Source organism: Cynocephalus volans, chromosome 4 (assembly GCF_027409185.1).
Source record: "Cynocephalus volans isolate mCynVol1 chromosome 4, mCynVol1.pri, whole genome shotgun sequence".
In the NCBI taxonomy this organism is placed as follows: Eukaryota; Metazoa; Chordata; class Mammalia; order Dermoptera; family Cynocephalidae; genus Cynocephalus; species Cynocephalus volans.
The window spans coordinates 155155343-155171972 of record NC_084463.1 but is presented as its reverse complement, the minus strand read 5'-3'; the positions used below and the strand labels follow the sequence as shown (position 1 = coordinate 155171972).

General features: G+C 39.8%; 1 protein-coding gene across 2 annotated transcripts in view; it reads left to right on the top strand.

The window, feature by feature from the left end:
• Window positions 1–15262: 15262 nt before the first annotated feature.
• PATL1 (PAT1 homolog 1, processing body mRNA decay factor) overlaps window positions 15263–16630 on the top strand; it is a 28617-nt gene continuing 27249 nt past the window's right edge. Inside the window, exon 1 of one of the 2 annotated variants that reach the window (XM_063094401.1) lies at window positions 15263–15388. In XM_063094401.1, the coding sequence (XP_062950471.1) occupies window positions 15374–15388 (15 nt within the window). In that variant the 5' untranslated portion in view covers window positions 15263–15373. Of the gene's footprint in view, window positions 15389–15742; window positions 15848–16630 lie in introns of those variants that run through there. The other variant, XM_063094400.1, reaches the window with a different exon arrangement.

Sequence of the window (16630 nt, the reverse complement as noted above, 5' to 3'; positions counted from 1 at the left end):
CAATTCAATAAATCCACAGCAGAGTATATATTTGTGTGTGTGTGTAGTGTTTTCAATATCTAAAGCCATTGCTATGATATTCAGATATATCCCATATGTGTTTCACCCAGGAGCCAGTCTTGCACCTAGAAAGCCAGAAGATGGTTTATCTCCTAGTTCATGTTTCAAAGTCTTTATATGCAGTTTGGAATTATTTCCACCCATGTGCAGTTCAGCTGTGAACACATGTATTAATTAAAAATTTTATTGGGTCACAAGCCCCTCCCTCTCAAAAGTCTTCCTGGTGCTTTCCAGTTCTCTGGGATTTTCCTGTGCTCCAGACCAAGCTCTGTGGCTGCTCCTCACGTGCACACACATCAGATACCAATGCCACCACCACTGACAAGGTGACCACAAGCTGTACCTGGCCCCAAAAGTGATCCCCCTGCTATGACATTCACCATGGGAAGAAAAGCTGACATAGTTCACAAGAGCCTTCATCAGTGAAGACCCCAACAGCCCTTGGTGCCACTAGCCATTGAGAACCTCTGCAATCTTTGCCAATGCAGACCATAGCTGAGAGAACTGCAAAGGCACCAGGCTGCTGGGCCTACCCCAGGACCAGAATGCCACACTCCACACAGCTGTTGCCCTTGTACCCATCCCCAGGTGAAGGTCTTTACCCAGCAAAGTAGTTCATAAAGTCTATAAGAGGTGACTGCTTCATCAAATGCATACAGCCTACAAGAAACACTAAGAAAACATTACACCACCAAAGGAACACAATAATTTTCCAGTAACTGACCACAAAGGAATGGAGATCACACACTGCCAGGCACAACACTCAAAATAATTATTTTAAGGAAGCTCACCTGTTTCAAGAGAACACAGATAGACAACTCAATTATCAGGAAAACAATCTACGAACAGAACAAGAAGTACAACGGAGAGATAGAAATCATAAAAAAAAATTAAAAGAACCAAAGAGAAATCTGGAGAGCTAATGAATACAGTAAATGAAATTAAAAATTGATAGAGAGCATCAACAGCAAACTTGCTGAAGCAAAAGAAAGAATTTGTGATTTTGAAGACAGGTCATTTGAAGTTATCTTGTCAAGGAAAAAAAAACAGTTAAAAAAGAATGAGAAAGCCTATGTGAATTATGGGCCACAACGAAATGGAATAATATTCACATTATATAGATTCTAGAAAAAAAGAGAGAGAAAGGGAGTAGAAAGCTTATTTACAGAAATAATGGCTACAACATTCCAAGTATGGGAAAGATATGGACATCCAGGGAATGTGAAGCTCCTAAGTCCCTGAATAGATTCAACCCAAAAAAGACTTCACCAAGATATATTATACTAAAAGTGTCATAAAAAAGAATGAAATTCTCCCATTTGCAACAGCATAGATGAGCTTGGAGAAACTTATGTTGAGTGAAATAAGCAAAGCACAGAGGGATAAATACTACATGTACTCACTCATAAGTGGGATCTAAGAGAGAAAGAAAGAAGGAAAGAAAGACCACAGTGGTGCATTAGACTTGCAGAGAGAGAGAACACACCTTAGGATACAAAGTGGAGTGGGAGGGGGATAAGGAGGAGGGGGAGGGGAGTGAGGAATAATTGGGTGGGGGACACAGGGTACAAATGCAATTTGTGGTAATGGGCATGCTTGCCAGTGTGAATCTGGCCTTCACATCTTGGACACGAGGGGTGACAACCAACTCTGTATCTCATGAATATTCATAACCAATAAAAAACTGCCAAAAAACAAAGACAACAAGAGAATTTTGAAAGCAGCAGGTGAAAAGAAACTCATAAAAAGGAATCTCCATAAGGCTATCTGCAGATTTCTCAGCAGAAACTGAGAGTGGGATGATATATTCAAAGTGCTAAAATTACAAAAAAACTGCCAAGCAAGAATACTTTACCTGGCAAATCTCCCTTTTGGAAATGAAGAAAAGATAAAAATTTTCCAAGACCATCAAAAGCTGTGGGAGTTAATCAGCACTAGACCTGCCTTACAAGAAATGCTAAAAGGAAGGAGTTCTAGTCAAGATGGCAGAATAGACAGTCCCCAGTGTCACTCTTCCACACAAATCAATGAATTTACAACTATAAAACTGTAACAACAGCCAAGCTGGGGCCTCTGGAGCTCAGGGGAAGAGGAGAAGAGACCTACAGAGTTCATGAAGGGGGAGAAGCCATGATGAGAGGAAAAAAAAAAAGACTCGGAGCATTTCATGCTGTGGCTGCTTTAAGGCTAGTACTGCTGAGTGCATGAAGCAGGAGCTGGCAGAAGCTGCAGCTGTGCCCTTTGGATGGAGTTGCTTGGAGGTGGCACGGGAGAAGAGGGCCTTGATGGCCTCCAGGACAGCAAGACCACTAATAGGGTTCCCATGAACCCACACAGGAGTGAAGAGCCAAAACAGCTGAAAAAGGGGAACAATTCAGAGGCCGATGAGTCATCACAAGAGACCAGCACAGGGCCTGTCCCCTGGGAAGTGTTTGGAGCATGGGTAGTGAGGGAGATGGGCCCACCCGGAGAACACTGGAACACAGCAAGAACAGTCGATCTGCCCCCCCAATCAGTGCAGGACCACTCAGAGGAGACTGGTCAGGAATGCAGAATTACATGGGGTGCAGTTTGATGTAAAGTCTCAGGCCCATATCAGAGTTTCTACACAACCCAGGTGCACCTGGTTTCTGGAGAGCTGAAAGTACCTATAAGGTCAACCATTAAACCCTGAGTTGCACAAAAAGTCTTCCCTAGGGAAACAGCAGCAAAGCAGCAATTTCATTCAACCACAGAGCTCAAGTACTTGTTCCCACAGGAAGTTCCCGTGTTAGAAGTAAGCAAAGGACAAAATATTAGTTACAGCCCAGGCATACCATCAGCATCTCAGGGCCCACCAGGGGACCTGAGGCACGAAGCCAGGGACCAGACGCCCCACCCACGTATAGGCGCACCACCAGCACCTCAGTGCCCTGCCCAGGGGCACGGGGCTGGGTGCTGGGGACCAGACCCCCTGTCCACAACCAGGCATACCACCAGCACCAAGGAGCATGCCAAAAACATCACCTCCATGTGGGTGGCCCACCACAGCTACCACAATAACCACAGCTGCCATGAAAGTGGCTAGATGTCACAACCACCATGCAGATGGTCTGCCAGCCACTGGAGTGCATCAACATAAGGAGAGTCACCAGCAGAGATCAAAGAAAAGAATAAGATGTCCCTGTCCACAAAGTCCACTACAGAATGACAGAAGAAGCATGTGCTCTATGATAATATTGGAGGACCTAAACACACCTTTCACCATTCAACAGATCATCTAGGCAACAAATCAACAGAATAACCATTACTCTTTTAGAGGGAGAGAAGAAATCTAGGTTTATCAGTGGTGGGAGGGGGGAGGGAGAGGGGTATAGATAGAGATTGGACAAGGGGCATAAAGAATAAGTACGATTTATAACAATATACATATTAGTAATATTGAAAAAAGAATGCCCATTAATAATGGTTCTATTCAACATCATACTGAAATTACTAGCCAGTAGATGGCTAAGTCAAGAAATAGAAATAAAAGCTATGAGGATTAGAAAGGAAAAAAAAAAGAAATTCTAAAAGTTCTTTAAGCTAAAATGAAGAAAGCTATCTAGTAACGTGAAATACATGAAAGTGTAAAACTCACTGATAAAGTAATAATTATGGTCAAATTCAGAATACTATAATAACACAATGATGGTATATAAATCACTTACCTCCTGTGTAATGGTCAAAAGACAAAAGAATGAAAAATAACAATATCTACAATTTTTAGTTGATACATAATATAAACAGATGTAAATTGTGACATCAAATACATAATGGGGGAAGAAAAAGGGTTGATTTTGTATGCAATCAAAGTTATTATCAACTTAAAATAAACTGGTATAAGATGTTTTATATAAGCCTCATGGTAACCACAAAGTAAAAACCTGTAATAGATACACAAAAGATACACAGAAATGAGTCAGTGCATACTACTATGGAAAATAATCAAATCACAAAGGAAGACAGCAAGAGAAATAAATGGAAAAAAAGGAACTATAAAACAGCCAGAAAACAATTAAAAAGATGGCAACAGTAAGTCCTTATCTACCAACAATTACTTTAAATGTAAATGGATTAAATTCACCAATCAAAATACTTGGAGTGGATGAATGAATTTAAAAAAATCTATATGCTGTCAATAAAACATTCACTTCAGCTTTAAGGACACACATAGGCTGAAAGTGAAGGGATGGAAAAGGATATTCTATGCAAATGGAAGCCGAAAGAAACCAGGAGGAGCTATACTTACATCAGACAAAATAAACATTAAGTAAAAAAACTGTAACAGGAGACTAAGGAGGTCATTAACTAATGATAAAGGGATCAATTCATCAAGAGGATATAAGAATTGTAAATATATCCATACCCAATATTGGAGCACCTAAATATATTAAGCAAATATTAACAGATCTGAAATACAGAGATGACTCAAATAAAATCATAAGTAAAAGAGGAGACATCACAACTGAGACTAAGGATCACAAAAGATTACTATGAACAATTATACACTAACAAATTGAATGACTAGAAGAAATGTACAAATTCCTAGAAACATAAAATTTACCAAGACTAATCATGAAGAAATAGAAAATCTGAATAGGCGTATAATCAGTAAGCAGATTCAGTGATCAAAATCAGTAAATAAAAATCTCCCAACAAAGAGCCCAAGACCAGATGGATTCACTGGTGCATTCTACCAAGCATTAATGCCAATTGTTTTCAATCATTTCAAAAAAAAATTAAAGAAAAGGGAACACTTCCAAACTTGTTTTACAAGGTCAGCATTACCCTGATATGAAAGCTAGACAAGGACACACAAGAAAAGAACATTACCAATACCCCTGAAGAACACAGATGCAAAAATCCTCAACTAAATACTAACAACCAAAATTCAACAGCACAATTTTTTGATGGATGATGTAATCTTTTTTAAAAATTGAAACATAACTATTGTATATATCTGCAGGGTACAGTGTTGAATATCAATACCTGTATGCAATACGTGATGCTCAAATGAGGATAATTAGTATATTCAACCGTACACATTGTAATCATTTTTTGTGGCCCTTTTCTCCCTATAACCCCCCCTCACCCCTCCCACCTTTGTTGGCTTCAGTTCTGTTCTCTCCTATTGAAAATTTAATGTATTATTGTGATTGCTGTATCTTTCTTTTATTTACTTGTTTATTTGTTTTTTAACTCCCACTTATGAGTGAGGACATGCAGTAATTCTCTTTCTGTGCTTGGCTTATTTCACTTAACATAATTTACTCTAAGTTCATCCATGCTGCTGCAAATGGCAGATTTCATTATTTTTAAGTCAGAGTAGTATTCCATCGTTAACAGATTTTTCTTATCCAGTCACCCACTGATGGACATTTAGGTTAGTTCCAACTCTTGGCTATTGTAAACAGAGCTGTGGTAAACATGAGAGTGCAGGTAGCCGTTCAACATGATGATTTCCACTCCTTTGGGTATATAACCAAGTGGGATTTCTGGATTGGATGGCAGTTCTATCTGCAGTTGTTCGAGGCACCTCCATACTGTTCTCCATAATGTCTGCACTAATTTACAGTCCCACCAACAGTGTAGGAAGGTTCTCGTTTCTCTGCATCCTTGCCAGCATTTGTTATTCTCCATCTTTTTAGTAATAGCCAACCTAACTGGGACGAAATATCTCAGCACAGTTTTGATATGCATTTACCTGATAGTGATGTTGAGCATTCTTTTCATGTGTCTGTTAGTCATATGTATTCCTTCCTTTGAGAAATGTCCTTTGTCCATTTTTTAAACAAGTTATTTGTTTTTTAACTTTTAAGTTGTTTGAGTTCTTTGTATATTTGGGATATAAATCCCTTGTTGGATGTATAGTTTGCAAATATTTTCTCCCATTCTGTAGGTTGTCTTTTTGCTCTGTTAACTGTTTCTTTGACTGTGTAGAAGCTTTTTAGTTTGATACAATCCCATTTGTTTATTTTTCCTTTTGTTGCCTGTGCTTTTGGGGTCTTATTCATAAAGTCTTTGCCCAGTCCTACTTCCTTAAGTGTTTCCCCTATGTTTTCTTTTAAGAGTTTTATAGTTTCTGATCATATATATAAGCCTTTAATCCATTTTGAGTTGATTTTGTTATATGGCAAGAGGTATGGGTCTAGTTTCATCTTTCTACATATGGGTGTCCAGTTTTCCCAGCACCATTTATTGAAGAGGCAGTCTTTTCCTCAGTGTCTGTTTTTGCTGCTTTTGTCAAAGATCAGTTGGCTGTAAGTATGTGGGCTGATTTCTTAGTTCTCTATTCTGTTCCATTGGTCTGTGTCTTTATTCCAGTACCATGCTGTTTTGATTACAATAGCTTTGTAGCATAATTTGAAGTCAGGTTGTGTTATGCCTCTGGCTTTATTTTATTTTATTGCTCAGAATTACTTTGGCTATTTGGGGTTTTTTGTTGTTCCACATAACTGTTAGGATTGTTTTTTCTATTTTGTGAAGAATGGCATTGGTATTTTGATGGGAATTACATTGACTCAGACCATTTTGGGTAGTATGAACATTTTCACAATGTTAATTCTTCCAATCCAAGAGCATGGAATATCTTTTCATCTTTTTGTATCCTCTTTAATTTCTTTCAGCAGTGATTTGTAGTTCTCATTGTACAGATCTTTCACCTCCTTGGTTAACTTTATTCCTAGGGGTGTGTGAGTGTGTGTGTGTGTGTGTGTGTGTGTGTGTGTGTGTGTGTGTGTGTGTGTGTGTTATAAATGGGCTTGTTTTCTTGATTTCTTTTTCTGCTAATTCCTTATTGGAGTATAAAAACATTACTGATTTTTACATGTTTATTGTGCATTCTGCAACTTTACTAAAAACACTTATCAGCTCTAACGGGTTCTTTTTGTAGATTCTTTGGGTTTTTCTATATAAAGGATTATGTCATCTGCAAACAGGAACAGTTTGACTTCATCTCTTCCAGTCTAGATGCCCTTTATTTCTTTCTCTTGCCTAACTGCCTTGATTAGTACTTCCAATACTACGTTATATAGGAGTGGTGAAAGTGGGCATCCTTGTCCTGTTTCTGTTCTTAAGGGAAAAGGTGAAAGCCTTTCCACATTCAGGATGATATTGGTGGTGGGTTTGTCACATATGGCTTTTATTGTGTTGAGATACTTTCCTTCTATACCTAATTTGCTGAGAGTCTTTATCATGAAGGGATGTTGAATTTTGTCAAATGTTTCTCTGCATCTATTGAGATGATCATATGGTTTTTATTCTTGATTTTGTTGATGTGCTATATCACATTCATTGACCTGTGTATGTTGAAACATCCTTGCATCCCTGGGGTGAATCCCACTTGATAATGGTGTATAATTTATTTGATGTGTTGCTATATTCCAACAGCACATTTTAAAAGATCATTTACTATGACAAGTGGGATCCATCCTAGGGATGCAAAGATGGCTTGACATATGCAAATCAATAAATATGATGCACCACATTAACAAAATGAAGGAAAAAAATCATATGATCATTCCAATAGATGCCAAAAAAGAATTCGACAAAATTCAACAACCTTTCATGATTAAAAATTCTCAACGTATTAGGTATTGAGGGAAATTACCTCAATATACTAAAACGCATATATGACAGTCCCATAGCTAACATCTTATTCAAATGGTAAAAAGCTAAACACTTTTGCTCTAAGATCAGGAATAAAACAAGTATGCACACTCTTGCCACTTCTATTCAGCATGGTACTGGAAGTCATAGCCAGAGCAATTAGGGAACAAAAATAAATATAAGGAATACAAATTAGAAATGAAGAAGTACAATTGTCTTTGTTAAAAATTCTACCAAAAAAAAAAAAAAACACAACTGTTAGAACTGACAAATAAACTCAATAAAGTTTCAGGATACAAAATCAATATACAAAAATCAGATGCATTTCTATACACTAACAACAAACTGTCTTAAAGAGAAATTGAAAAAGTAATCCCATTTACAATAGCACCAAAAACAAATCAATACTTAAAAATAAATTAAATCCAGAAGGTAAAAAAAAATCTATACACTAAAAACTGTTAAGACATTGATAAAACAAATTAAAGAAGACACAAATAAATGGAATGATATCCCATGTCCTTGGATTGGAGAACTAATATTGTTAAAATTTCCATACTACCCAATGCAATCTACAGATTCTATTTAATTTACATCAAAATTTCAATGACATTTTTCACAGAAATAGAAAAAACAATTCTAAAATTCATCCAGATCCACAATAGACCCTGCACAGTCCAAAAAATCTTGAGAAAAATGAACAAAGGGGGAGGCACCACACTTTGTGATTTCGAACTATAATACAAAGCTATAGTAATCAAAACAGTATGGTACCAGAACAAGAACAGACACATAGAACAATGGAACAGAATAGTTAGCCCATAAATAAACCCACACACATATGGCACTATGTTTGAATGTTTTAGTCCCCTCCAAAAATTCATGTGGAAACTTAATCCACAATTCAACAGTGTTGGAGAGTGGGACCTTTTGAGAGTTGTTTAGGCCATGAGGGCTCCTCCCTTATTAATGTCAAGTAGACTTCAATAAAACTAAAAAAAAAAAGTATTTTAAAAAGCCATCATAAAAGAGCTTGTTGGTGTGTGTTTGCACCTTTTTGCCCTTCCACCTTCCTTCATGTGAGGTCACAGCACTTCTCCCTTTGAAAAATGCAGCATCGAGATGCCATCTTGGAAGCAGAAAGCAGTCCTCACCAGATAGCCCAACCTGCCAGAACCTTGATCTGACCTTTCCAGCCTGTGTAGGTATGAGAAATAAATTTCTGTTCTTTATAAAGTACCCAGTCTCAGGTATTTTGTTAGAGCAGAACAAAACAGACTTATGGGTTGCTTTAGTCCATTTTGTGCTGCTATCACAGAATACCACAGACTGGGTAATTCATAATATGGAAATTTATTGGCTCACAATTCTGAAGGCTGAGAAGTCCAAGATTGAGGGGCTGGGCTCTGGGAAGGGCCTTCTTGCTGCATCATAACATGGTAGAAGCATCACATGGAAGATGGCAAAGATAGGATGAGTTAGAGAGAAAGGGGAGTTGAACTCTTCCTTTTATAAGGAACCCACTCCAAAGTAATGGCATTAATCCAGTCATGAGGGCTCTGGCCTAATCAACTCTTAAAGGTCCTACCTCTTTTTGTTTTGTTTTTGTTGTGTGTTTTGGTGGCTGGCTGGTACAAGGATCAGAACCCATGACCTTGGTTTTATCAGCACCACTGCTCTAACCCACTTAACTAACCAGCCAGCCCAAGTCCCACCTCTTAATGCTGTTACAACAGCAATTAAATTTCCATCACATGCTTTTGGGAGGACACATTCAAACAATAACATGGGTATATATTCAAAGGAAATGAAAACAGTATCTCAAAGAGTTATCTGCACTCTCATGGTCATTGCAGCATCATTCACAATAGCCAAGATAAGCCAACAACCTGATTACCTATCAACAGATGAATTGATTTTTTTTAAATGTAATGTATAAATATTCAATGAAATTATTATTCAGCCATAAAAAAAAAATCCTGCCATTTGCCACAACACAGATAAATCTGGAAGGCATTAAGTTAAGTAAAATAAGTCAAACTGAGAAAGACAAATACTGTATGTTATCACTTATATGTGGAACCTAAAAAAAAAAAAAGTAGTCAAACTCATAAAAGCAGAAAACAGCAGATAATGGTGGTTGCCAGGGGATGGGGGATGGAAAATGGAAGAAATGGGGAGATGACAATGAAAGGGTACAAACGTTCAGTTAATTTCTGAGGATCTAATGAACACCCATGGTGACTGTTGTTAATAATACTGTGTTGTATATATGAAATTTGCTGAGAGTAAATCTTTATCATTCTCACAAAAACAATGGAAACTATGTGAGGTGATGGATGTGTTAACTTTATTGTGGTAATCATTATACAATGTATAGGTACATCAAATCATTGTGTTGTACACTTTTAATATATACAATTTTATTTGTCAAGTATACTTTAATAAAGCTGGAAAAAGTATAAAAAAAGAAATCGCTGATGAAATAATACAGATATAGTTTCTAAAATGCAAACCAAAGGTACATTTCAGAAAATAACTGTTTTAAATTCACTTTTCCAAGTTATAATTTGGCATATTTTTATGTAAATTAACCTTTTAAGCAACATGATTTAGGCACCACAATCCATTCTACATAATGCCTTTGGAAGTAATTGAAGGAACCAAGAAATGCTTTTCACAAAAGCAAACCAATGACATTTACAAACAACAAATTCTTAATAAATATGTATTAAATTGAACCCCCTGCAAAAAAAAAAAAGTTTAATATAGCGATATTATGATATATTTTGGTTTTCATATGTGGTTCCTGGCTCGTTCTAATCTTCCTCCCACCTTTCTGTCTTGGAGCTAGTAATAAAGAAATTCTCTGACCTACCTTGTCTGACTGTAGGTCCTAAGACCCCCATTTGAGAAGGGGTCCTGCCCCATACCTGGGAGGAATGAATGCTGCACAGACAGGCCAACAAGAATCTGAACAATCAGGCCTTGATGGGCTTCCCCACCCAGATTGTTAGCATTAGATTATAACTTTTTTGTCCAATCACATTTCTACATGGTTATCCAAGTAATCAAGCTTCCATAAAAACCCAAGAGCACAAGATTTGAGGAGCTCCCATATAGTTGAACACGTGGAGGTTCCTGGAAGTTGGTGCACTCAGGGAGAGCATGGAAGCTTCACCTATACCCTCCCCCTATGCATCTCTTCATCTGTACCCATTTTAATATCCTTTATAACCAAGTAAACATAAGTACGTGTTTCCCTGAGTTCTGAAAGTCAGGTTAATCAAACCCAAGGAGGGAGTCATGGTAAACCCAATTTATAGCTGGTTGTTCATAAGTTTCAGAGGCTTGGGCTTGTGACTGGCATTTGAAGTGGGGGACAGGAGACTGAGACTGCGACCTTTGGTATCTAACACTATCTCTGGGTAGTGTCAGAATGGAATTGAATTAGAGGACACCCAGCTGGTGTCTGCTGGAGTATTGCTTGCTTGATAGTGGGGACAAATCCCCACACATTTGGTCACATTAGTCAGAAGTCAGTCTTAGTGTTGATAACTGTGCTGTGAGAGCAGAGGAAAGACAGTGTGTTTTTTCCCACTCACTCAAATATAAGCAATAGTTAGCCAAAATATAATTTTCACAAAGTTAAAAACAGGATTCTTTTTCAAATGTATTATGAGCATGTGCCAAAAATTTGTCATTAATGAAAGAACCAGAAGGATGGTGAAACTGATTAAAAGGAGGACATAAGAAATTATAAACTGCATATAATGAGGAAAAAATGCTAGAATAAAACTCAAAAGTTAAATACAGTATAATGTTGGTTAATGTTTTACAGGGCAATAAAACTGACCTCTTTGAGATTATCTTTTCCACCAAAATGAAATCATCTCCACTGACAAAAATAATTTGCAACATATTAATCTTCTCTAAATTAACATCTGACTTTACTGAGTCTGGGCCTCATTAATAGTAAATAGTAAGTCAAACAACGTTAACTTCCATTTGGGCAGGCCCCCTTAGGCAGGCTTGTTAGATAATGTTCTTAATATAACACTTAAAGGACAGACAATATTCCTTTTTCTATATTTCCATGTTTTATTTATTATTCTAAAACAGACTTGTTCCAGTTATCTATAAGTGAGTAATAAACTACTCCAAAATTTTGTGGCTGAAAACTACAACCATTTTATTATATATCACAATTTTATGGGTCAGGAATTTGGGAAAGGCTTGACTGAGTGATTTTTCTGCTCCACATGGCACTGAATGGAGTCACTCAATATGCAGTTGGTAGCTGAGCTGGTATGGAGAGTCCCAGACAGCTTCATTCACATACCTGGTATCTTGACTGGAATGTAAGCTGAATACAGGTGGATCCATTTCCATGTAGCCTCAGGGCCTTTCCATGTGATCTCTTCAGCAAGGTAGCATGTTATTTTACATGGACTTTCATCGTCAATCTTCGTAAAGACTAGACCCAGAAATGGCACAATATCTCCTCTCCCATACTCCATTGGTCAAACCAGTGACAGGCCAGTCCAAATTCAAGGAAAGGGGGAAATAAATCCCACCTCTTGATGGGAGAACTGACAAAGAATCTGTGGCCCTGTTTAATCTACCACAAATTTTGCCTTGTAAATACTTACTTTCATTTGATAGGTAATTCTTTTTTCCTAAGATCTGTTGCACCAAGGGTTCCCATCACTTTCTGAGAGGTGTGTCATAACTTTCTTGACATGAGAAATAACCCTGTGTGCAGCCCACTACTCTTCTCTTCTATAACTTCTTAAGCACTCATGGACAATGTGCAGTCTCAAAGTGTAATCTCAGAACAAAAAGCATCAGCCTCACATGAGAATTTGTTATATATGCAGATTTTCAGGCCTGACTGTTTACCAACTGAATCACAAACCTCAGGGATGGGGCCCAGTAGTCTGAGTTTCAACAAGCCCTCCTGGTGATTCTGATGTATACTAAAGTTTGAAAACCACTGTCAGGGATGAACATTACTTGATGAAAATATCATCTGAAACTTGTCTCACAGGAAAGTAAACCTCATGGTATGTGTTTTTTACCACATTTTTTTTAAAAAAAGAACACACAGAGTCTATAAATACCACAATAGATTATTTACAGCTTCTGGGGAAAGCACAGAGGACACCAAAGAAAGCCAGTGCGGTGGCTTTCCCTAACAGGTGCCTTTTCAGTTGTCAGTAGCCTCTTCCACCTACTTGGCACACAGAAAAGACACCGCTTCCACCCATTCAAGGGAGAGTTCAAAAGGTGTCATACCTTACGCCTAAGAATCACTTGCGAAAAGAATTTGTACCCTTTCCATCTTTATAATGGGCCTATTATACAGCCCAAAAAGTACATTACTCTCTTAAAGGCATTCTCAATTTCTCTCACAGACAGATGTTGCATGAGAGAAAATGGAAAATTTTGTTGATCTTGTCTATGACACCTTGTCTTCTGTTTAATTTCTGCTCTGCATTATTCCTTGTCTTGTACTTTCTTTGAGTTTATTCTATAGTTCACTTATATTCAGGCTTTCCTATTTTCTAATATAAACTGCTTTAGATGTATCTTAAAAGTTTTGATACATTCATACATTTATCATTCAGTTGTAAATAGTTTCTATTTTCCATTATGTTTTCTTAATTAGTCCATGAATTAGAAGTTTTTTAAAATTTCTGAAAATGATTTTTTCTCACCTATTTTTACTATTGATTTCTAACATAATGATCAGAAAACATGATCTGCAGCATGAAGGAACAGCAAACTTTCTATAAAGGGCCAGACAGTAAATGTTTTACACTTTGTAGGCTACAATGGTCTCCATTGTAACTAGTCTACTCTGCCCTTCTAATACTAAAGCAACCAAAGACAATATGTAGATAAATGAGGATGGCTGTATTCCAATAAATCTTTACTTACAGAAACAGGCAGCTGGCCAGATTTAGTCATATTTGGCTACCCTCAGTCTATATGGCACCAATTCTTTGGAATTAAGATTTGCTGTTAACGTAGTACATGTTTTATAATGTTCCATGCATGCTTGAACACCAATTATTTTATCCACGGCCTGCTCCACTTCTTTAAGTTTTAGGCCTAGACCATGTAAACATTTCTTCTGTTATTCTGACATAGTGATTAAGAGACTAGGGTTTTGGAATCGGATAGACCTCAGCTGCCAGCTTTGCCTCTTGTCATTGGGTGTTTTGAGGCAAATTACAGGTTCCTCATCTATGAACTTGAGAAAATAACAGTACCTACCTCGTGGGATAGACATAAGGAAGGATGCAATGAGATAATCCATATAAAGGACCTAGCAGAGTGCCAGACAGCTTTCAATCATTATCAGTAGTAGTATTAGCAACATCAGTCATTGAACCACCACTCTGTAAGAAAGGTATAATCACATCTATTTTACGAAGAAACTACAGCTCAGAGATGTTTAGATAACTTGCCCAAAGTCTCTTAGCCAACAACAAAGCACCGATTCTCACCCAGAACTTCTATTTCCAAATCCACTGTTTCCAGTACTCAAGCTCTGATTATTGCAGTCACACTAACACGTAAGGAATTTACTGTAGGCCGTTCCTAGGCGAGGCTGCATTTTAAGACACCCAGAGAAAGGGGTTGCGAAACACACAAGAATTAGTTCTTCCTGGTGTAAGTTTGATCCTTAAGGGAAAAAGAGTGCAGTGAGCTCAAACGGGATCAAAGGGCATGGGAGATGCTAGAGGAGGTAACAGTCCACCAAACAGACTTCTGGAACCAGGTGCCAAGGCTTATGAGCTGGACAAATTCTTTTTGGGCTTGATCGTCTAGGGAAGTGGAGTCACGCGGCGGACCCGATGACCTTGCTGTGTATCGGCCACGCAGCCCACGGCGGAGCTGCCCTTTACGGGTCTCCAGCTCCCCATGCCTGACGCGCCTGACCTAAAAATACCATCCTGGTTAAATCTCCGGGAACATGCGCTGGTTTTTTTAAAAAACGGGCGCCGTCGTCATTTTGAGCCACATAAATCACAGCTCTGGCTTGCTGTTGATTCCGCAAGCAACGTGCCTCTGAAAGTGGCGACCAATTCTGCCTTTCGAGGACCACAAATTTTCCTCCTTTTTTTCCCTCCACAAAGCGCAGACCTTCACGTGAAGGCCCCGGAGCAGCCCGAGGAGCGTGTGGAACTTTGGAAAAAATACCCCAGGAATCTCCATTTCCCCCAGCCCAGGTTAAGCCTGGGACTCTTCAAAGCCATATCTTGTGACAATCACAAGGGTTTTCTCCGCCCCGTCAGTGACGGAAAACCCGTGACTGGCCTCCCGGCTCGGAGCTCAGCGCCAGGCGGGTGTGGAGAGACGGGGGCGGAGCTGCAACTCCGGAACGCCCGGAAGCCCCGACGGGGAGCGCGTGCGCAATCTCTCGCCATGGGACCTCCTTCCCGCCGCTGAGACTAGGAAGTGGGACGCCAAATCTGTCCCCGCGCAGCCGCCGCTGCTGGGCGACCGCCCTGCCCGAGGCGCGCCTGCGCACGTTATCACGCACGCTCCGGCGTACGGCAGCGGCCAGGGGTCGCGAGCCGGTGGAGGATCCGCGCGCGGAGGAGCCGGGGGAGTCAGCGCTTCTTCCCTCCCTCCCCCACTCCCCTCCCCACTCCCTCCCCCCTCCCCAAGAATGTTCCGCTACGAGGTGAGCTGTTGCGACCGGAAGTGACCCCTCCCTCCCTCACGCGCCCCTCTTCCTCTCTCACCCCCCGCGCGCGCCTGTCCCGTGCTCTTGGGGGGAAGGGGCGGGCTGCGGGAGCCGCGGGACAGAGCGGACCGCCACCGGCCTGGGGTCTTGGGTTTAATGTGAGAGCTAGGAGCTGGTTTCAGGGGGCGAGACTGTCCCATCGGTGGCTGCTCGGGCGAATTGGTCTCTGTTTAGAGGTGGGGAGGGCCCGCTAAATGCCGTAACCTGACTACTCAGCCCTCCCACCACCACCACCTTGGTAGGAGCCGTGGAGGGGACAGGACTGCACCTACCCGGTGGCTCTACTTGAGGAAGAGTCACCTGGGAATGCCCAGAGACGAGTTTACCGCCCTGGACCCGGAACTACCCCTATCCCACCCCCAGTTACAGACACTGATCCACACAAGCAACTGTCAGGTCAGGGGGGCTTGAACTTGCCTTTTAACTGGGGCCCTAAACCGTTTCCTGAAGAGGACTCCGAGTTAGGAGGGGGGCGTGTCCAGCAGAAGTTCATTCTGGGCGAGTGGAGAGATGTGGGTTTGGTGACAGTCCCGGGTATGTAGCAATAGTCAAGTACTGACCCTGTCACCAACTCACTGTATGACCTTGAGCGACTGCTAATCTTTGGACCTGAGGTTCCTGAATTTTTAAAATGAAAGAACTGATGTAGATCCCAAAGAATCTTTCCAGTTTAGAGAAGCAGTGATTTGGTTAAGTAGATCTTTGTGATTTGGGAGGAAGTACTGCTGGAAGTTGCCTCTGATGAGGAAACAGTTGCATGCATGCTTTGTGTAAACTTGAGCGGTCTCTAGGATGGGTAGAATGGCCCTTTGGCCTAACCTTTCCTTTGGGAACATCCTAAGAGTGAGCCATATATATATATGTACGTTTGTGATATACCAGACAAGGTATATCACAAATGTACTTACGAATAAAGTGTAGAATTCTGATCCTGAATGTTTGAAAATTGGGAACAGATATACTTGATAGGAGTGATCAAAGACCAAACTGACTATGTAAATGTGGAGAAAGATGATGAGATGCAGTGGGCAGAAGTTGCAGAAAGAAAAGAAAACTTGGAGAATAAATCAATTGAATAAAACTGAAGTGGAGAGGAGAAATGTTTAAAATGGAACACACCTAAGATGTTATGGTGATATCTAGCTTTTTTTTTCAGCAATCTACAATCTTGGTGGGAAT